Source organism: Galeopterus variegatus, unplaced genomic scaffold (assembly GCF_000696425.1).
Source record: "Galeopterus variegatus unplaced genomic scaffold, G_variegatus-3.0.2 Scaffold7505, whole genome shotgun sequence".
Taxonomy (NCBI): Eukaryota; Metazoa; Chordata; class Mammalia; order Dermoptera; family Cynocephalidae; genus Galeopterus; species Galeopterus variegatus.
In genome coordinates this window covers 21,963-43,127 of record NW_007733616.1, presented here as the reverse complement: position 1 = coordinate 43,127, position 21,165 = coordinate 21,963, and the positions used below count along the sequence as shown (strand labels likewise).

Here is a 21,165-nt window from a genome sequence, read left to right as displayed (position 1 = left end):
CTCCTGGCTCTCCCCGCTCGCTCTGCCCGCCCTGCGCCCACACCCCGGCCCGCCTTCCCCACCGCTCATCGCCCTGTCGCCTCCTCGGTCCTTTCCGCCCCTCACAGCCCCGAGCTCTCGCATCCTCAGGTTGCCCCGGGACCAATCCCCTCTTCCCGCCTCCTGCCTCCTGTCCGGCCTGCGGCTTGGTTTTGCCCCGGTGTCCGCAGGCTGTCCTGGGGACAACAGAAAACACAGGCAAAGCCCACTTCTGTCTCTTGACCCTTGGTAGGTACCATGGGGGCAAGTACGCCGGGTCACCCTTTGGATCTCCGGGACAGGTTTTAGCAGTGAGAGAAGATGACAGCTCTGGGGAGACCCTTCTGTGGACAAGAGGCTCACCCATTCCTCTCATCCTGGGGACACCTCCCCAGATGTCTCTCAAGACACAGGATCGGCCCTCTCTGAAGCAAGACAGATGCCCAGCAGCACAAACGCGCCACCCATGGCGTCAGGCCTTGCAATATGTTTTGGTTTCTTTGGTTTAAGTACAGCAGAGGACCAGCTCTCATTTCAGGATAGTCGGGCCAGTGGTAAATCCACACCCCGGTGATACAGAGTCAGTGGTACTCAAAACAACACCACGTGTGTCTTTTATATTTGAACACTTTCATGAACATTACCTACTATAACTCACACCTGTCAGGTACGTAGCATCGCCCCCATTTTAAGGAAAGGGAGACTTAGAGTTTGCGTGACTTCTCCAAGACCGTACAGCTAGTAAGTAGTTCAGGGGGGATGGAACCTGGATTTTGGACTGAAAATTTCCTCCCCATCCTTCTCTTCAAGGCCTCTTGGGTGTGTACTACATCCACTCATCCCAGGTGGCTGTGGAACGGGGTTTTCCTCCGCAGAACACAGCGAGCCTTCTTGTCTTCAAGTTTCAGCTTAAACATCATCACCAAAAGGCCCTCTCTGACAACCATTGTGTTTAACTTGATAGTCTCTTCTGTCCCATTCTTTATGTCAGTACCCAACTTATTTCTTTCACTGTACTTTTTTCAATCTCTAAATATCATTTTTACTAATTTGTTTACAACTGTGTATGGTCCTTCTCCCCACCAGACTGAGCCCTGCAAGAACAGAGATAATGTGTCTCGCTCACTATCAGATGCCTCCTACCTCCCACCGGGCCTGGAACTGACAAGCTCTCAATAAGCATTTGTTGAGTGAGTGAATGAATAAGTGATTCAGGATGAGGGAGACCGTGTATAAATATTCACAGAATACCTATTTTAAACAAATAATAATTAAGATGTACTCAATGAGACCGTATTTTATGTGTTGTACAAATATTTATTGAGTGCTTACTATGTACCAGGTACTTTTCTAGCCACTGGGATACAACAGTAGACAAAATATAATCTTTGTTCCCATGGAATTTATAATCAAGTGTTTGTGTATGTGTGTGTGCGTGCATTTCTGTGCAAGACAGGTGACACAAATAAATGAGTTGGTGATATGTGCTGCAAAGAAAACAGAGCAGGAATGTGAGGGGTCAGGGAGAGGCAAGGCAGAATGCCATTTTCATTAGCGTCATCTGAGAAAGCCTTCAAGAAGGTGACAGTTGAACAAAGACTGAAGGAGCTGAGGGAGTGAGGCCTGCAGACATCTGAGGAACATCTACTAGCCCTCCTTCTGTGATGATTTAGAAGGTGCATCTGAAGCTTCCTTGCAGGCTATCAGTTGTAATAGTGAACACGATCAACACTGTCTTGTACAATTTGAGGAGGGGGAGACCCAGTATTTGGGCATTTTATTTGTTTGGAATCCAGATCATCAGAAGTTGTCAATGGTCATGCTAGCTGGGCATGTTATTTGAAAAATACTGATTTGATCATTTTAATGCCTTAATATTTTTGTGAGCTAGCCCATTTTTAGCTCATATTTACAAGGACAGCACCAAAAAGCCTCCGCGGGGCATTTTCCAGCCTCCGCTTGGCATATGGTATTCACTGTGGCAGAGGGACAGAGCAAGACCTGGGAAGAGGGGACTTAGGGAGCCAGTGTGGCTCCATGGAACAGGTGGGGAGGAGTTACTGAAACAGGGAGGGGATGAAGAGGCACTGGAAAGGGGGCTGGGGGCTGGGGATGACACTAGGGAAGGAAGCTTAGGAACCACAGGCTCCTCATCCCCACCATCTCGACCACTGTTATTGTTATTCTTATAATCACCAGGATCTCTTTACATCTTAAGTACGGTGGTGAATAAGTAAATTAGGAGTTCTCAAGTTCAACTTTTCAAGGAAGAGTTTCTCCTCAATGCTGGCTCCTCCCCCATCTCCCCAAACTCAACAGACACACCAGGGCTCCTTTCTCTCCTTGCCCACCCTCCCTCCCCCCAACTGGCCTGAGGTGCACCTTTCAGTGGGGTTCTCTGTACAAATGCAGGCTAAGTGTGCACGGTGTCAGGACAGTGTTCTCCAGAGAGCATTCCCCCAAGAGGACTTCACAGTTTAAGACAGGCAGCCCTTGCACAGCAAGCAAGCTGAGCCGGAGAGAATGGGCAGCGAGCCTCCTGGAATGAGAAAGCCAAAGCTGGGATCAAAAAACACGCAGCCTTCGTGCTTCTCCACCTCCGCTCGCTTCAGGTGGCTGCGCTTGGCAGCAAAGGGGCCGAGCACACCTCTGACCAGCTGGAGTCTGTGGAGTAGCCTGACTCTGAATTGGTCCCTGCCCTTTGGAGTCCCAGGAGGCAGGCGATCCAAATTTGTGTTACAAGGCTGCACTCTAACCAGCTGAGCTCACTGGCCAGCCCAAAATTGGGATCTCCTCTTAGCCATGGTATATCTTGGAGGGGAGACCATCCCGTCTCCTCTGACTCACCCTCCTGCTGCCACATTGCTGTGCTATCTGTCCTCGGATTTCAGCATCTGTTCTTGTGTGACAAGAAGAAACAGCTCCCTTGGGTACCAGCCTCTCTCGATCCTTCCTGCTATAATGTCAAGAGGGGGAGGTGTGTGTGGAGTACACAGCATGGATGTGTGTGCTGGGCATCCTCTAGAGAGAAAACGAAAGTGTCTATGCTGTGTCTGCAGGATGGGTTTCCAGGAGACCATTCTAAGCACAGCTCCATTTCTTCAACGCGTTTGGCTTTCTCTGGGATAAAGTTGTAGGGTGGGTGGAGAGAGTGTTGGCCAAGAAAAGGTGCACCTATTCCCATGCACCAGTGGCTTTATACACATGATCTGATTTTTACGGTTTGTGAATATGTATATTGTTATGTCCATTTACCTTGGGGTGGCCCAACTAGTAAGTGACAGAACTGGATTTTTGGACCCAGCTATGAGTCCAAACATCCACTCTTCTCACCTCAGAATGGCACCTCCCTGATTGTGACATGTCACACTGAGAGCTATACAAAGACAATTACTCCATGTTGTTTGGGACGTCATGGCAAGTTGAACTTACATACAGGACAGTTGGACTCAGCTTCAAAAAATGTTACACCAAGACATGAATGAACAATGAGGCGTTTTCATTGTCCAGGTCAAGGAAGAACGTTCAGGATTGAGAAAGAGCACGTCCTAGAATGAGATAATCGCCCTAGTCTGTGCTCCTGCATTATCACTACCGTTCTTTTAACCCAACTTGGATTCTTGCTTCAAGCTAGTGATGCTCTACTCTGGCCACATATAAGAATCACTTGAGGAGCTTTTATGAAATACTGATGCCCTGGGAGACTCTAATTTAATTGGTCTGGGGTGGGCCCTGGGCATTGGTATTTTTTTTTACAAGCTTCTAGGTGATTCTAATCTGTGGAGCCAGGGTTGGGAAGCAATCCTCCAAACTGGCCTGGTAGTGGTGCAGCAGGCAGAGGCGTGCTTTACCTCTCTTGACGATTTACTGGTAACAAGTTTGCTAATGATGTTTACCATGTAAGAAAGGGGCCAGATGTCCAGATTAGCTGTAAAACTAATTGATTTCCTTGCAAAACATGCTAACATTTAGTACTGACAGAATGTAATCCTAGAATCTCTCTGAAGGGTTGAAGAAAATCCCAGGCAGTCATCTAATCCACTCCTCTGGATTAGATGGGGTTGGAGAGTGAGAAATACTTATATAGATTAGCAACATTAAAAAAAATTTTAAAGACAGAAAAATAAAGGGCAACCAGAATGGCAGAAAGACCGGGTTTCCCCTAAGGGAAAAAGTAATTTCTCCTATTCCAGAAGAAATCAGAGCCCCAGCCAGTCTGTTCACCCACTGCCCTTTCTCTGAGGGTTTCCTGGCAGGTGTCATCCTGGAGGATGGATGTGTCTGCTGGTGGCAGCAGCAGCTTTTCCTACAGGGGAAGCTGGGCTGACACACATACTCCTGGGAGGATTGGGGATTTCAGGGTATGTTTTATAGTTAGCTGGCTCTTTTTATGACCCCAGATCCCTGTGCATTAGAACTAACCCTCTTCCTGGCTTCCCGCTGCCTTTCCTCTCTCCTGTGCAGCCTGGAGTCACGTGCACAAGGTCTGGTTTTACTGATGGCTGTCAGCCTCTCCCTTTGGGAGCAAGTGCATACACTCACTTTTTCCAGTGGTCTTCTCAGTCTGATTTAATGGATATACCCGGACTGATGACACATCAGCATGGGATCTTCTTTTGCTTCTTGGGTAATTGTCCTATTAACAGCTGTCCCAGGCAAAGGGAGGGGAGAGTGTGGGGGAAGAGGGGAGAGTGTAGGGGGAAGGGAGAGAGTGTAGGGAGAGGGGAGAGAGTGTAGGGGGAAGGGAGGACAGTAGCTTCCTGGGTGAAGAAAGACACACCCTGGATTTACGAGGTTAATCAGCAGGTTCTGGAACGGAGGTTTGCACATGCTCAGACTTGATCTGGAACTCTAGAGAGTGGAAGACAATCTTTTGGTCTCCACTCCCTACCATGGAGTATTAAATATCCTGGGCTCCCACACTCTGCCAGGCCTGACTGCTTGCTGTGAGATGGTCTCTACACCTATGTCTCCTCTGCCCTTGCAACTCTTTCTTTCCCTTTCTTGTCCCACCTTTGTGAAACTGCTAAACAGGAAACTTTTTCTAACTACCCTCCAGTCATTCTTTAACCCAATGATACAGTTCCTGTTCCACCTGTCTCCTATTTTACACTCATATAATTATTATATACATTTAAATACCGTATATGAAGTAGGGATGTGAAAGAAAATGAACAGGAGAGCATGGGCAAAACACAAAAGATCTCTCCACTCCTCTCCTACCCCTTCTTAACATGGGCCCCTCCTCCTCAGTGCCTGCCACTCCCTTCACACCCAGGACCCCAGGTAGAAGGGGAAAAAGATGGTAAGAGTCCTATACCAAGATACTTACGAATCATTGAAAAGTGACCAAGTGAATTTAAGCTCTCAAAGTGATGTGATAGGATCCACTTTATCTCCCCAGGGTGGCCTCCCCACCTACAGCTGCCATGTTTCATTTAATATTTATCTTATTTTATTTCATGTTGGTAAGTCTTTTATCCACCATATGACTTCATTTTGTATTCTAGGAACCTGGCACCTTTGCATGCAGCTCAAAAGACACTTGGGGGTGGCAGGTTAGCTCAGTTGGTTAGAGTATAGTGTCATAACACCAAGGTCAAGTGTTCAGATCCCCCTACTGGTCAGCCATCAAAAAAAAAAAAAGACATTTGGAAAATACAAATGTTCTTGTCTGAAATGTTCTTGTTGTCACCAAGGTTTCCTGACTCCTCATAGATAAAGGATTGCCCAGTTTTTGTTTGTTCGAATTGTGTTGGGACTCAAAATTGTTCTGTATTCACTGTGTCAAACAAACAACCACTCTTAGTATGCTCTCTCTCCTTCCACCTTCTCAAAATAGTCTTGTATATAAAGGCTATAACTTTAGTTGAGCCTTGGTATCTTTCAGCTCTGTGGTTTCTAAATATTTCCTTCTCAGCTCCCTTGATTTAAGGTTAACGTTCACACCTAAGTTTCTCTTCCTTTCTTACCCAGTATTTACTGTCATGGTCTCACTAATTCAGGGGTCTCCTGTTTTCTTGGTAACAGACCATATCCTTCAAAATCCCACCTTCTCCGAGATGTGATTAATTTCAGCTTTTAACGGTAACTTCTAATCACAGGCCAGCCTGCTTGAGTGCCCCCCTTGAATTATTCAGTATTTATTGAGTATCTAAGTTCTATGCACTGTTCTGGGGTTTGTTTTTTGGTGGCTGTCCGGTACAGAGCTAGGTTTTGAAGACACAACAGTTAATGCACTAATCCTAGCCCTTCCTCATGGAGTTTATATCCTAGCATTTACTGGGAGACAAACAGTAAAACGAATAAGTAAAATGTGGTCTCTGACTCAGTCTTGGAAAGAGGTGAACCAGCTCAGTAGTTTTGTAGGGATTCAGTGAATGGATGCTGTTGTAGGACAGTACTTTAAAAATTCTTGGAAAGATTACTATTATCTTTTTTGTTCTTATTTTTTGGCGACCGACCCAGTATTATCTTTTAATTCTACTTTTCCTTGATTATCTATCAGCTGTTGGCTTTGTCCTTAGTGACTCTCCCGCTAGACTGTAGGCTCTTCCCAGAAGGAACTTGAGTTGCCGCCTTTGTCCCACATCTGGGAGCAGCTTAATGATTCCCTAATCGTGGTTGTCCGACCAGCTGTATTAGAACGGAGCGGACACGTTATCAAAGACATCCAGGGTTACTGAATCAGAATCTCTGGACTGGGGTCTCCAAGCTCCCCAAGTGACGCTGGGAGTAAACTAACGTTTGGGAGGCAGAAACATATATTAGAACGGAGCGGACACGTTATCAAAGACATCCAGGGTTACTGAATCAGAATCTCTGGAGTGGGGTCTCCAAGCTCCCCAAGTGACGCTGGGAGTAAACTAACGTTTGGGAGGCAGAAACATGTTTCAGAATATGGCTAGCTGGAATCAGAGAATTCTGTAAACGCAGGAAAGTCCGTAAAAAGCAAGATTAAGTTCCGTGGGGGGTAAGGTAATGGGGGGAGTGTTTCTCTCATGACAAAAATCGCTATGACGCCACATCTTTCACACCGCCAAAGTGCCACACAGCCCGTCGTGGGAACCCGTCCGCAGGGAAGTTCCCGCGAAATGACCCTTGCCCGGGCCATGAGAAACCACCGTCCATGGCGGCTAGGGTAGCTGCGCCAGGCCCGCACCCACAGGAAGCTGGGGTATCGGTTTCCGCTGCCAGCACCCAAAATGGCGGCACGAGCGTCGGCACTATGAGAACCACGTGCTCTGCGCCTGCCTCGGCCCCCTCGGGTCTCACTGGACTTTTGCAAGTCACTGTGGGAACCCTCAAGGGGGGGATTCCGCGCTCCGGCGGCAATACCGCCTCCCAATCCCCCGCCCGAGGCCCTCACTATCTAGCCTCAGAATGCACTGGAAGCACATTGCCTGTATACTTCTCTGCGCGCCCAGCCTGTAACACCGCCCACCGCGAATGCACGGTGGAGGGGCCCAGAATTCCGGGCACTAGGACCTTCGCTCCACTCATTGGTGGGCCCATTTCGCGGGGCGGGCTTAGACACCCATTGGGCCGTGGGCCATGTCAATCTTGGAAAATTGGGCCCGGGGAGGTGGAGGCGCACTCAGCCACTGGGCTCTCTCTGCTGTCAATCAGAGCGATATCCGGCGGCAGCCACGGTCTGGGCTCGCTGATTGGAGAAACTGTTCCTGGGGTGGGCGCGGCGGGCGGGCTTCCGAGTGCGGTGGGAGGAGGGTGCGGGGAGGGAAGCGGAGGCTGGGGAACGCTAGGCCGGCCGGCGGCGGCGGCGAGGCCGGGAGTCGGGCTGAGGGCCTGCTGTGGCGGCAGCGGCAGACGCCGAGCTCAGCAGCGGGTATCGGTCACATTCCTTTCCCTGAAGGGAGGGGCGCAGCGCCGTGGGGCCGAGGCTTATGGGGTGAGGGGCGGCGAGATGGAGCTGAGGGGCAGGAGGCGGGAGCCGGGCGGCCGAGCGGGCATCGGGGCCGGGCCGTGGGCCTGGTAGGAGTCGCGGGGCTGAGAAGAAAGCCGGCTCCGGGGTGGGATGGACTGGGGAGGGTTGAGGGCGCGAGAAGGCGTGGTGTGAGGCCTCGGCTTGGGAGTGGGGTGGGGCCACAGGGAGGAGGGCGGGGTGGGGTTTGCCTTTACGAATGGGTCAAGGCCGGGAAAGTAGCACTTGTTTTCTTGCTGCCCCGGAAGGCTACAAGCCGAGGCGCCGAGAGTGGGCATGGCGACTTGGTCCCAGCCGGACTCGGGTATCAGGGGCGGGGTGGGACCGGACTCAGGACAGGCCCTCTGGCCTTAACTCTATCTTTAAGGGACTTTGTTCGGTTTCTAGAACTTAATTGGCTCTTTTAGTAATAAATTGCGTATGAACGGGAAAGCAGTGTAAGCAGGAATTCCGGGTCGCAGTTGTGTTTCCTCTAACCAAATGCGTGTGTGTGTGTGTGTGTGTGTGTGTGTGTGTAGATACCTCTTCTTCTTTAGAGTGAGGTTGGTAGATGGGTCACAACGTTGAAGAGGGGAGGGCGCTGTCTTTGTTTATGAGATTAACGGAAGCTCAGAAGTGGAGACCAGAAACTGAAAGGTAGATTTACCCTCTCTCCACTGGGCAGTCCGGGTTGAGAACTTGGCCATACCTTCTGCTTTGGCTCAGAAGGTCATATGAATGAAAATAGAACCTGCCTATGAAAATTCTGGACGGAATAGTTCTGCGAAGCCCCCCACCATCCCTCTCCTTCCCTCCTTTTTTTTTTTTTTAATTTTAATGATGTGAGGATGACAGGAAAGGGAAATTAGATTTCAAAGTTGGGAAAACAAAAGGCATTCTTTTGTACGAAGTCGTAGGCTGAACATTGTCCTCGTGTCTTTTCACACTTTCACCCATTAATAATCTTTCCCCTTTAGAACTGTAAGGGTCTATTACAGACAGTCTTCTCCTGAGAGGTGGGAAACCACCTTTCAGTTAAGATAGGAAATGGGCTTCTCATGCTAAAATTAGAATCTGGGTAATGTGACTGTATGGCGGGGAGAAGGACTGATAAATCAGTCAAGGTGTAAGATATTTTGGGTGTCGTGGGCATTGCCTGCTTATCCAAAGCAAGCTACTTTGTAGGGTATTTCAAATTTAGTATCCAGTAACTGAGATCCTTTGTGATCAATACCTTTCTTTTATAGTTGTTGTTCTGTCTATAACAGGGTTTTTTTTTTCTGAACGTACAAGTGATTTGGGCTTTTTTCCCTGTAAACGTGGCTCTTTAATGTATTTCATACCTTCTATTATGGAGGTTCCTCTATCCTGATCACGGTGTGAAAAGTATGGAATCTTATCCTGTTGCTCTTGTGATTTTCATTTCAGGTTTCTCTGGAAACCCCCCTGGTAAGTGTGGAGGAGGCGGGACACTCTGACCCAAGACAAAAGGCCTGTAGCTCCAGCCAAAGAAAATAAACCTTAGGAGGGAGAAGGAAAAAAAAAATCCATCAGCTGTTACTGAGAACAGCCTGCAGTGGAATCTACAGAGAGGATAACTAATGTGAGTGAGGAAGTGACTGTATGTGGACTGTGGATACCGTAAGTCACGTGGGCCCTGAGGGCCTGGACTGGGTTAGGAAGAGTTGTACTTTCGGAGGTGAGGTGTTGAGAAGGGAAAAGTGAATGTGGTCTGGAGTGTGGCCTTGGCTCCACAGGGTGTGCTTTCCTCTGGGGCCATCAGTGAGCTCAGCCCCTGTGTTCTGCCAGGGTGGGGTACAGGGTTTGGCACTGAGGAGGGTAACCTGCTGGCTGGAGCGGCAGAGCAGTGACCTTGATTTGTCTTTCGGAAGATTTAAAAACCAAAAAGCATAAACATTCTGGTCCTTCAGCAATGCTTTCTCTGAAGAAATACTTAACGGAAGGACTTCTCCAGTTCACCATTCTGCTGAGTTTGATTGGGGTGCGGGTGGACGTGGATACTTACTTGACTTCACAGCTCCCCCCGCTCCGGGAGATCATCCTGGGGCCCAGTTCTGCCTATACGCAGACCCAGTTCCACAACCTGAGGAATACCTTGGATGGCTATGGTATCCACCCCAAGAGCATAGACCTGGACAATTACTTCACTGCCCGGCGGCTCCTCAGTCAGGTGAGGGCTCTGGACAGGTTCCAGGTGCCAACCACTGAGGTAAATGCCTGGCTGGTTCACCGGGACCCGGAGGGGTCTGTCTCTGGCAGCCAGCCCAGCTCAGGCCTTGCCCTCGAGAGTTCCAGTGGCCTTCAAGATGTGACAGGCCCAGACAACGGGGTGCGAGAAAGCGAAACGGAGCAGGGATTCAGTGAAGATTTGGAGGATTTGGGGGCTGTAGCCCCTCCAGTCAGTGGAGACTTAACCAAAGAGGTTAGTGGCCCTGTGGTGGGTGGGTGGGGCCTGGGGTTGGGAGGTGGGCTGGTCCTGAAGGACTGTGGTATAGCACCAAGTGCTATAAAGAGCCAGAGAGGTTCCAGAGGGGGTCTCAGGCACTTTCTTAGATGGAAATGGGCTTAATTGTCTGACTTTAGGACTGGGGACTGGTAGCATTTCCCTGTGGTGAACCATTGACCTACCTCTAAATGTACCCTCAGGGCAGTGGGAGGTTCCTGGCACATGCCAGGGTGTTTACTGCTTGGATTTCAACACGACTGCTGGAGGCCTGGGTGGGGGAGGGAATCCTGTTGTGATGGGCCTTGATGCAGTGTGTATCTGTTGCTAAGACACAAATACTTTGTGGACTCTTGCCTTGTACCTCCCCTCACATCGAAACACGCATACATACCCTGAAGTTTTCCTCCTCTGTGGTTAGGCCTGTTGTTAAAAGATCCTGATAATTCAGCTCTCCTAAACCTGGGCCAAGGGGTAGATTTGGATAGTTATTCTTGGCCAGGAGCAGGCAAAGGCTCCTATTCTTTGCTAAAGGCCGACTGCAGGGAGTAGGGAAGAGAATGCTGGGAGCTAGAAGAGATACTGCATTCTGTTGCCCAAGTCAGCTTGCTTTGAGCTGTCACAGGAGATCTTTAGTGCTTTTCAAGTGGCTGACATGCTGTTCTGAGCAGAAAGTGGTGCAGTTTGTTGCCTTTAACAATGGAAATGGCTACTGCTGCCCCTGCCTTACCAGAATGATAAGACTCTTTTGAGCTATGTGTTCATCTGGCTGTGGCTTACCACCCGGCCTTAGGGAGATTGAAAAAAGGCCCACTGCGTTCCCCTAGCCATTAGGAAAGGAGAAGGCTTTATTGTGCTGGGCTGGGTTTTTCGAGGTGGGGATGAGGAGGGATGTAAAAAGTTTTGCAGAAGCTACAAAACTTGACTCCCTCTGCCCACCAGATCAGAACACGTTTTGCCTCCCTCCCTGCATTGGTTGGATTCCTGTTCCTGATCTCAGTACTCTTGAGTGTTAGTGATTGTCAAAGAATATGGCTTGCTCTAGGCCAGTGGTCCTCAACTGGGTTTGCTCCTGGCAGCCCTGCAGGGGTAGACGTTTTGCCTCCCTCCCTGCATTGGTTGGATTCCTGTTCCTGATCTCAGTACTCTTGAGTGTTAGTGATTGTCAAAGAATATGGCTTGCTCTAGGCCAGTGGTCCTCAACTGGGTTTGCTCCTGGCAGCCCTGCAGGGGTAGCCCCAATCCCATTCCTGCTGGAGCTCTTGTGGGATGGGATGGGGTGGCATGTTTTGGATATATTTGGGTGGATTGGGATGGGATGGGACTGACCCTGCTTTCCTCTGTTTCTTGGCCCTCCTGAAGGTTTTGCTTTCCCTGACCCCAGGCCTTCACTGCTTTCTTTGGGAAGTGGGGTGGGTCAACATTAGGGGCCCAGGCTGGGTATGGGGGAAGGGAAGATTATTATGTGTCTGGGACAACATTTCCTCAGCAACTCAGGGATAAAAATACCCAGGTCCAGAGCATGTGACAGGCATTGCTGGAGCCAGTATTATCCCTGGGGCGGTAGCACTCCCCCGCTGCCCAGCATGTTCGATGGACAGCCATAACCTAGGCCCTTGTCAGGAGTAGGATTCCCCTCAGGGTTCGCACCCTGCCCAGAGCAGGGGGGTGTCCTGTTTACAGATCTTTCCAGGCTAGGAGCAGGCTGTGACCAGGGAGAACATACTGTCTCTGTGACCTGACCTTAGGTTCCAAGGGAGCAGCACTGAGGAGGGAGCTAAATTTCCCCTTGAGAAACTAATCCAGGGAGTCTGATTTGTGATACTGATTCTGTCAGGGGTTTCTTTCCTGCCTGGAGGGATGTGGGCCGGGGGTCAGGCAGAGAATGCTCTTGAACGAAGCTGGGGTGAAAGGGGGAATGGGGGACATATCTGTGTTCAGGACATTGCAGAGCATCTGTCTCCCTAAGCACTGGGTTTTCAGGGTTGTGACTCCCCTCCTCTTGCTTGGCTAGGCCTGGCCAGCACTGTGACATTGCTGCACGTGTGCAAAAATGGCTTTCCCTTTTCCTCTAGTCTGGCCTGTTTTATGGAACAAGCTTCTGGCTTTTGGTGGTCCTGGGTACCCTGGGTTCCTGCCAGCCTGGCTGTGATCCTTGGCTTTGAAAACTGGCCACAGCTTTCTGCAGGAATGGGAAAACTTCTACTTCCAGAAAAGAATTTAGATTCCCGGAGAAGCTGCTGGAGGAGTGTCTGCCTAGTCCTGAGTGGGCTGGATGAGCAAGCTGCGACAGGAGGGAGGAGAGTGGCACCCCTTCCCCCAGAGCTCTCTCACTGCGCCACCCCAGCTGACTGACTGGGCTGGGTGGGGCTGCCCGCCCCTGGGTGCATCTCCTCAAGGAGAGGAGGCGGCCCAGGGATGGGCTGGTTCCTTGCGGCAGCTCCTCCAGCTGCCCTGGTGCAGAGATTGGCTCCTGGCCGCAGCTAGGTAACAGGCGGTGGGAGGGGATTGGCTCCTTCCGCATCTCCAGCGGAGACTTGGGGGAGGAGATTGGCTCTCCGCGCAGCCTAGGTAACGACAGTGGGAGGGGATTGGCTCTTTCCGCAGCCCAGCTGCTGACCTGGGGGAGGGGATTGGCTCTCTGCAGCCTCAGCAGTGACCTGCGGGGTGGGCGGGGGAGGGGATTGGCTCCTTGCTGCAGCCTAGGTAACAAGTTTGGGGGGCGTGGGGAGGGGGAGAGAGGGAGGAGCGGGAGGATAGGCCCAGGAGGGAGCTGGCTTTTCTCTGCAGCTTGAGCACGGAGCATGGGGTGGGAGTCCCATCTCACTGCAGCCTCTGCGGTGAGCTCCGGGTGGGGGCTGCCGGGCGCCTGAGTGGAACTGGGGTTGTGAGGTGGGAGGGGGCTGCTCAAGGATGGAGGAAGGGGGCTGGGCTGGGCCGCCCAGGCAGCAGCACGGGCGGGGCACCCTCCTCAGGCCCCTCGGAGCTAGCAAGGGGCCACCCTTCCAGCCTGGTGTGCTCCCTGCAAGCCAAGAGCTCCTTGCAGCCCCCTGTCCGGCTTCCCGGCACCGGCTGCCCTGGGGCTCATCTCGCAGACCATGACCCGCCTGGACCGCAGCTCTCACAGTGGTGGGGGCCATGCCAAAGGCAGCCGGCCCTTTAACTCTTTGCTGGCTGGCCACCGGGTGGCCCAGCCCCCCTCTGTTCCTGGGTCCAGGGCTTCTGTTCAGGTTGGTGTATGTGGGGAGACTAACGGGAGAGGTACATCTGGGAGGTCTTAGCATTGGTGTGGGTGAAGGTGGGAAAGGGATACCTGCTTAGGGCTAGGGATGTGGGTCTGATCTAAAGGATATTGCTTTCTGGAAAGTATCAGCTTTTTAACCCCGGAATGGAAGGCAGCACTTTGGGGTTTCTTCAGGCTTGTGGGGAGGGCTCAGCCACAGGGGGCGGTGTGTCTAGGAAGCCCAAATGGCTCTATTTATTGGGGTTCTGTGCTGGTGGCAATGGGGGTGGCAGTTGGTGCAGGAACTGTTCAGGAGCCACAAGGGTAGAGCCGGGAGGGAGGCATTTTGGTGCCCAAGCTATAGCTGAGCAGTGATGGGGGGTTACATCCTTGAGTGGATTGACTGGTGGGGATTTGGTGAGTCCTGGGGTGTGGTAAGGAAGGGAGTGAGAGAGCACTGGTGTGAGGGGACACCGTGGGGCTGGCCTGGGTAGGGGTGGGGTGCCCAGTGAGGATCATCTGACTGCCTGAGGCTCCCCTGAGATTGAGGCTTTTGCTAGGATCAGCTAAGTGGGAATTCTGGCAGGGATGGAACTTGAGGTGAGCCCGGGCTTTCAGAGTTGTGGGTGTTCAACCTTGTTCCTGCTGTGAGCCAGGGAAGGCGGAATGACCATAGGAAGGGCTGGAGACAGCCTGCTGTTGTCATTGGTTGCATCAGGTGGTTGGAAATGCAGGGATTTTCCTTTCCAACCCACCCCACCCCTTTATGCAAATGAAATGGCACCACAGGCTGATGCAAGTCTGGTCACTGCTAAGCAATTCTGCATGACAATTTGCCCTTCCTAGCCATGGCCAGCCTCCTGCAGACCAAGTTTTAAGGGGTTCCCATTCCCAACATGAGAGGTGTTTCCTGCTTCCCCCTTCTGTTGTATACAGGGGTGAGGCGGCCTTGCCTTTTGGCTTGGGTGTGTCTCTGGTATGGATCCTAAGCCTACAGACCTTTACCGTGATAGTCATGCTAATGGTTTTTGCTAGTACCTCTTTTGGGGAGGGAAGGGGCAGGAAGTGTATGAATGAAGCCATGCTGGTGCAGAGGGGCTGGGGGTAAAGCCTGGCAGGTGTAGGGCTGGGAGGGCCCCACCCAGGACTAACTGGAGTGACACAAGGAGGGACCTCTGAGGGGCAGGATAGGGAGGGGCACTGGGATCTGAGAGCTAAAGTCATGATCTATTCTTTCAGGACATAGATCTGATTGACATCCTTTGGCGACAGGATATTGATCTGGGGGCTGGGCGTGAGGTTTTTGACTATAGTCATCGCCAGAAGGAGCAGGATGTGGATAAGGAGCTACGAGATGGAGGAGAGCAGGAGGACACCTGGGCAGGCGAGGGCGCGGAAGCTCTGGCACGGAACCTGCTAGTGGATGGAGAGACTGGGGAGAGCTTCCCCGCACAGGTACCCCGCCTCTGCCCACTGGGCTCTCTTTTTCTCCTTGTTCCCCTCTAAACTGAAACCAGGCTGGATTTCTTCCAGAAATTTCCTCGTAGAGAAGGCAGGTTGTGTCTGGGGTGGACTTGAATGTCTCTTTTGGGTGGAATCTATAAGTCACAGTGGCTGGGCCACGGAAGGGGGAGTGGATGAGTAGCAGATGGAGAAGGGCCAGGTTTTGGCAATAGACAGAACTGAGGAGGCAAGGCATCTAGCATCTTCCTGCTTGCTTCAGGACTCTTCCACTCTTACTTCAGTTGTGCCTGGGAGTTTGGGACTTGGGGCCAGCTGTTAGCCCAGGAACGGGAAGGAGACTGCAGGCCTGCAAGAAACTTCAGCCCCTAGCAGCCAGGGCCCAGGCCAGTCAGACTTACAGTTGCTGTTGCCACAGGTGCCTGGTGGGGAGGACCAGACAGCCCTGTCCCTGGAAGAGTGCCTTAGGCTGCTGGAGGCCACCTGCCCCTTTGGGGAGAATGCCGAGGTGAGCAGGACTCCAGGGAAAGTCGACAGAGCAGCAGGGCACGTGGTGTGTCCCTTCATGGCTGGCTGAGGGGCCAGCTTTTGGTTCTGGCCTTGTCCTGGCTGCCAGGAGTGAATTCAGAGGAAGGAAGAAAGAGAAAACCAGGTGGTAGTCTCTGGGAGGAAAATAGAAGGTGATCTTTCCTTCACCCCATTAAAGGCTCTCTGTTTTGCCCTAGTTTCCAGCAGACATTTCCAGCATAACAGAAGCAGTGCCTAGTGAGAGTGAGCCCCCAGCTCTTCAGAACAACCTCTTATCTCCTCTCCTGACGGGGACAGAATCACCATTTGATTTGGAACAGCAGTGGCAAGATCTCATGTCCATCATGGAAATGCAGGTAGGATGGTCAGAACAGGGCACAAACTTACTGGGTTTTGTGTAGGGTGTGTAAGCTTTTCCGTCTCGGGAGAGAAAGAGTAATACTTTATCTGTCTTATCCATAGGAAAGTGGGGACACTGAGAGGTAACTTGTCCAGATGTCTTCTGGGGGCAGTAGGGAGTGGAATCAGGAGTGGGGTTTGGGTTAAATGTCAGGACTGAGCCTTCCAAAGTAGTGCCTGCCTTCTAGGTGCGCCATCTTCCTTTCATTCAGGCAGATAGTCACTTGGCTGGGGACTTCCACGGTTAATAGTAGACCACATTCACATGGTGCTTTACAGCCATCGTCGTCTCACTTGGCCCTCACAGTCATCTAGCCAGCCCTTTATTATTATTATTATTTTTATTTTTTTCTTTTGGTGGCTGGCCGGAATCCGAATCCTTGACCTTGGTGTTGTAACACCACACTCTAACCAGCTGAGCTAACCAGCCAGCTCTCCTTTATTATTTTAAAGGTGAGGAAATTGAAGCTCAGAGGGGTTAAGTGATGTGCCCATGGTCATACAGCAAGTGGTGTAGCTAGGTTTTCTGACTCAAGTCCGGGTACTCTCTCTTCATTGTGCTGATTTTGCAGCAAAGAGGTAGTGTTAGTGTTTTCTTCCTTATCCTTCTGAGATGGGAGGAGTCTGGCCAAACATGACCAGGAGCTGATCAGTTCTGTGTGAGGGAGGAGCCCACACAAAGGAACCCATCTCTGCCAGGCCTGATGGACCAAGTGGGGACAGGAGCTGACCCTGTGGGCTTTGGTTTCTAGTTTCTTGCCTTTTCACCCATGCGTTTGTGCTTCTGTTGGGTGCCTGCAGTGTGTAAGCCTCAGGGGAAAGAGTCTGCTCCTAGTGAATGGTGGTGCTCTTCTTCCCCCCTGCCCTCCCAGGCCATGGAAGTGAACACATCAGCAAGTGAGATCCTGTATAGTGCCCCTCCTGGAGACCCACTGAGTACCAACTACAGCCTTGCCCCCAACACTCCCATCAATCAGAATGTCAGCCTGCATCAGGCATCCCTGGGGGGCTGCAGCCAGGACTTCTCCCTCTTCAGCCCCGAGGTGGAGAGCTTGCCTGTGGCCAGCAGCTCCACACTGCTCCCTCTGGTCCCCAGCAATTCCACCAGCCTCAACTCCACCTTTGGCTCCACCAACCTGGCAGGGCTGTTCTTTCCACCCCAGCTCAATGGCACAGCCAATGATACAGCAGGCCCAGAGCTGCCTGACCCACTGGGGGGTCTGTTAGATGAAGCCATGCTGGATGAGATCAGCCTGATGGACTTGGCTATTGAAGAAGGCTTTAACCCTGTGCAGGCCTCCCAGCTCGAGGAGGAATTTGACTCTGACTCAGGCCTCTCCCTGGACTCGAGCCATAGCCCTTCCTCCCTGAGCAGCTCTGAAGGCAGCTCCTCTTCCTCTTCTTCCTCCTCCTCCTCTTCCTCTGCTTCTTCCTCTGCCTCGTCCTCCTTTTCTGAGGAAGGCGCCGTTGGTTACAGCTCTGATTCTGAGACCCTGGATCTGGAAGAGGCCGAGGGCGCTGTGGGCTACCAGCCTGAGTATTCCAAGTTCTGTCGCATGAGCTACCAGGATCCGTCTCAGCTCTCCTGCCTCCCCTACTTGGAGCATGTGGGCCACAACCACACATACAACATGGCGCCCAGTGCCCTCGACTCTGCTGACCTGCCACCACCCAGCACCCTCAAGAAAGGCAGCAAGGAGAAGCAGGCCGACTTCCTGGACAAGCAGATGAGCCGGGATGAGCATCGAGCTCGAGCCATGAAGATCCCTTTCACCAATGACAAAATCATCAACCTGCCTGTGGAGGAGTTCAACGAGCTGCTGTCCAAGTACCAGCTGAGCGAGGCCCAGCTGAGCCTCATCCGGGACATCCGGCGCCGGGGCAAAAACAAGATGGCGGCACAGAACTGCCGCAAGCGTAAGCTGGACACCATCCTGAACTTGGAGCGCGACGTGGAGGACCTGCAGCGTGATAAAGCCCGGCTGCTGCGGGAGAAGGTGGAGTTCCTGCGGTCCCTGCGGCAGATGAAGCAGAAGGTCCAGAGCCTGTACCAGGAGGTGTTTGGGCGACTGCGGGATGAGAACGGGCGGCCCTACTCACCCAGTCAGTACGCCCTCCAGTATGCCGGGGACGGCAGCGTCCTCCTCATTCCCCGCACGATGGCAGACCAGCAGGCCCGGCGGCAAGAGAGGAAGCCAAAGGACCGGAGAAAATGAGCCTGGGGAGGAAGGGGAGTGGATGCTCACCACGACTGAAACTGGAGAAGGCCTTGGCCTGGACCTGGACCTACCGCGGGGACTTTCATCATGCCTTCTTATCCAATATATCTTCTCAGATGCGATGACTGCGGGTCAGTGTACAAGAGGCGGTGGGCGCCAGTGCTGTCTGGCTCAGCTTCCCCCATTGGGGTGGGGCGGAAGCGGCCAGACCATTTGGGTGGACAGGGTCCTCACCCTTACCCCTTTTCTGTGAAGGAAGGGTGGTGCTGGCATTGCTGGAAGTAGAGGAGCAATGGGGAGCGAAGGCCAGCAAAGGGGAAGGAAGGGAGGAAGGAAGGAAACCCAAAAAAATCAAAGCGGGAAGATAGTCAAAGGGAAGGTTAAGGTTTTTTAAGGTTGGCTTTGGCCAGGATTCCAGGCAGCAGGTTTGAGTGACTGTGGTGGGCCTAGGTTATGGGTGTGATAAAGTCCATTTCACCCGGGGTGGGGAGGGGGTGTACGCAGACACAGGTTAGGGTCAGGGAGGGACGTTGTTAGTTATCTGCTCCTTGCACTTTGGCATCCCTGAAGGGGAGCTCTTGGATATCACCTGTAAGGTTTCAATCCAATGGGAGCCACTGGGACACAACACTGGCTTGGAGGTTAAGTCAAAGGGCAGAGTGAACAGGGAAGGGAAAGCCTTTGTTGCAGCAGCCCCAACACCAAGCATGTCACTCACTGCTCTGTCACTGCCATCTCCCCCCATGCTTCAGCCACCCCTTGGCTGAGGCTCCCTGTCTCCATCAGAGCCTGCATGTGAATGCTGTCCTCTTCCCACCCGTGTTTGTGTTCCCCCACCCCTCATCGCCTGCCTGCAGCTCTTCTGTAGCTGGGTTGCTGTGCTGGCAGTGCTGGGATCTGGGCCTGCAGCCTTCCTCTTCTGGGGGCTGCACTGAGGCAGGGGGATGATTGATGTGGAGGGAGAAGCCAGCGCAACAACCTCCAGGCAGTATTCAGCACAACACTGAGGAGTGACCCTTCCCTCAGGCTTCTGCCTACCAACAACTGGGCTTGTCACTGGAAAAAACAAACCCTACAAAACCCAGCAACAAAAAACTAGTCCTCTTAGAATTTCTCGCGCTTTGATTTTTCTTTTTAGGGCTTGTGCCCTGTTTCACTTATAGGGTCTAGAATGTTTGTGTTGAGTTGAAAGGAGATGCCCCAATATTCAGAGCTGCTAAATGTTCTCTTTGCCATAAAGACTCCGTGTAACTGTGTGAACACTTGGGATTTTTCTCCTCTGTCCCGAGGTCTCTGTCTGCTTTCTTTTTCGGGTTTCTTTCTAAGATAATGAGAAGTGCATGTAAGTGGGGCTCAGAGCACTCTCACCCTCAGAGCACTCGGCCACAGGTTGCTTCTCCACAGCCCCAGTTTAGCCTGGGCTCCTGGAGGACTGCCTGGGGGAGGCACAGAGGGAGAGTGCCAGGGTGGCCAGATGGTTCCAGGACCACAATGTCTTTATTTTTAACTTTGCCACTGCTGCCCCCACCCCTGCCTGGCTGTGGAGTACTGCCTGCCCCAGACTAGCAGGAGTGAATTGGGGGGAAAGCACTGAATCCTCTCCCCTTGCGGGTAGACGGGGGTGGGGTGGGGGGGTGGTCCCTAACTGAGCAGTAGGGATAGAAGGCGTGAGCCTGGGAATGCTTTTATAAATTATTTTCCTTGTAGACTTTATTTTTAATTTATCTCTGTGACCTGCAGGGAGAGGAGAGAAAGAGATGCTGTGAGCACATGACAAAATAAAATAAAATAAAATGGATGATTCATTCTCAAGTGCAGTTTTTCCCCACTTTGACTTTATTTAAATTGAGAGTAAAGGAAACAGGCTTCACAGATGGGAAGACTGGCCATTTTGTGGTTAAGGCAGAGCTCACAAAAGAAGGTGGGTGGAGAGCAGAGACAATGGAGAATTTGAAGACAAGTCTTAAATCCTGTATTGAACCTTTCAGGTGGGTGTTATGTACCTCTATAGGGTTTGCCAGCTGAATCATCTCAGAGGAAGGATTCAGAATTCTTTTGGCCTCCAGATTCTCATAGAGCTAGGATAGTTGGAGGATGTGTCACCTGGCTCAGCTCCTTACCTGTCCACCTGCTACAAACTGCATTTTTGTTTGTGCTGTTATTTCTCGGGTGGCCACACCTGCTGAAGGGGTGCAGAGCACCGGAGTGTAGTCATGATGATGAAAACCTGAGAAATCAATGGGACCAGCTAACACATGGCAAGCACTAGTGTAACCAACAGCAGGGCCACAGAACAAGAGAATCAGGGAGCTAGGAAACCTCACTAGCTAAGGTGACTAATCTGTTCTCCCTCCAAAAAAAATGGCTCTAACACCCAGCTTGTGAAGAGCTGTAATGCTTTAAGGTACCTATGGGTGGACATTGGAACTCCCACATGCCATCTCAGGGTGGGTGTTTAACCGTCACTCACTTGGCAGTCTTCTGTGAAATAACTGGACGAAGTTTAGGGGTAGAACCTGTGGTCCTCAACTCCTGGGTACCACTGTGTAATCTGGCTCTGCTCAGTTCTTTAATGAGTGTCCTAAGAAGTGTAATAGAATTTTAAGAATAACATTGATTTTTATTATTATGTTTCAGTTTACAACCCGTGCTGCTCCCCATCTCTAGTTGGAAGAGATTTTATCAAACAAACTTTCCTAATTAGGAACTGAAATTTCGGGCCGGCCTGTGGCTCACTCGGGAGAGTGCGGTGCTGATAACGCCAAGGCCATGGGTTTGGATCCCATATAGGGATGGCCGGTTAGCTCACTGGGTGAGCGTGGTGCTGACAACACCAAGTCAAGGGTTAAGATCCCCTTACCGGTCATCATTTTTTTTTTTTTTTAAAAAAGAACAAATTTCTGTAAGCCAGATAAAACCAAGATTCTTAAGG

General features: G+C 51.6%; 2 protein-coding genes across 6 annotated transcripts in view; one reads left to right on the top strand and one right to left on the bottom strand.

Moving 5' to 3' along the window:
- COPZ2 (coatomer protein complex, subunit zeta 2) overlaps positions 1 to 7,533 on the bottom strand; it is a 20,008-nt gene extending 12,475 nt beyond the window's left edge. Inside the window, exon 1 of the mRNA XM_008592022.1 lies at positions 7,463 to 7,533. Coding sequence (XP_008590244.1) covers positions 7,463 to 7,533 — 71 coding nt within the window. The remainder of the gene's footprint in view (positions 1 to 7,462) is intronic.
- Positions 7,534 to 9,367: 1,834 nt separating this feature from the next.
- Positions 9,368 to 19,516, top strand: NFE2L1 (nuclear factor, erythroid 2-like 1). Of its 5 annotated transcripts, none has more exons than XM_008592015.1 (5): positions 9,368 to 10,382; positions 14,899 to 15,081; positions 15,506 to 15,595; positions 15,813 to 15,971; positions 16,887 to 19,516. In XM_008592015.1, exons 1-5 carry the CDS (start codon positions 9,873 to 9,875, stop codon positions 18,228 to 18,230), a joined length of 2,286 nt encoding a protein of 761 aa, XP_008590237.1. In that variant the 5' UTR covers positions 9,368 to 9,872; the 3' UTR covers positions 18,231 to 19,516. The 5 variants fall into 5 exon arrangements, with proteins under 5 accessions (XP_008590237.1, XP_008590236.1, XP_008590238.1 ...); XM_008592014.1 differs by having other exon boundaries at positions 14,866 to 15,081; XM_008592017.1 differs by lacking the exon at positions 9,368 to 10,382 and adding an exon at positions 13,481 to 13,633 and having other exon boundaries at positions 14,866 to 15,081.
- Positions 19,517 to 21,165: the final 1,649 nt, after the last annotated feature.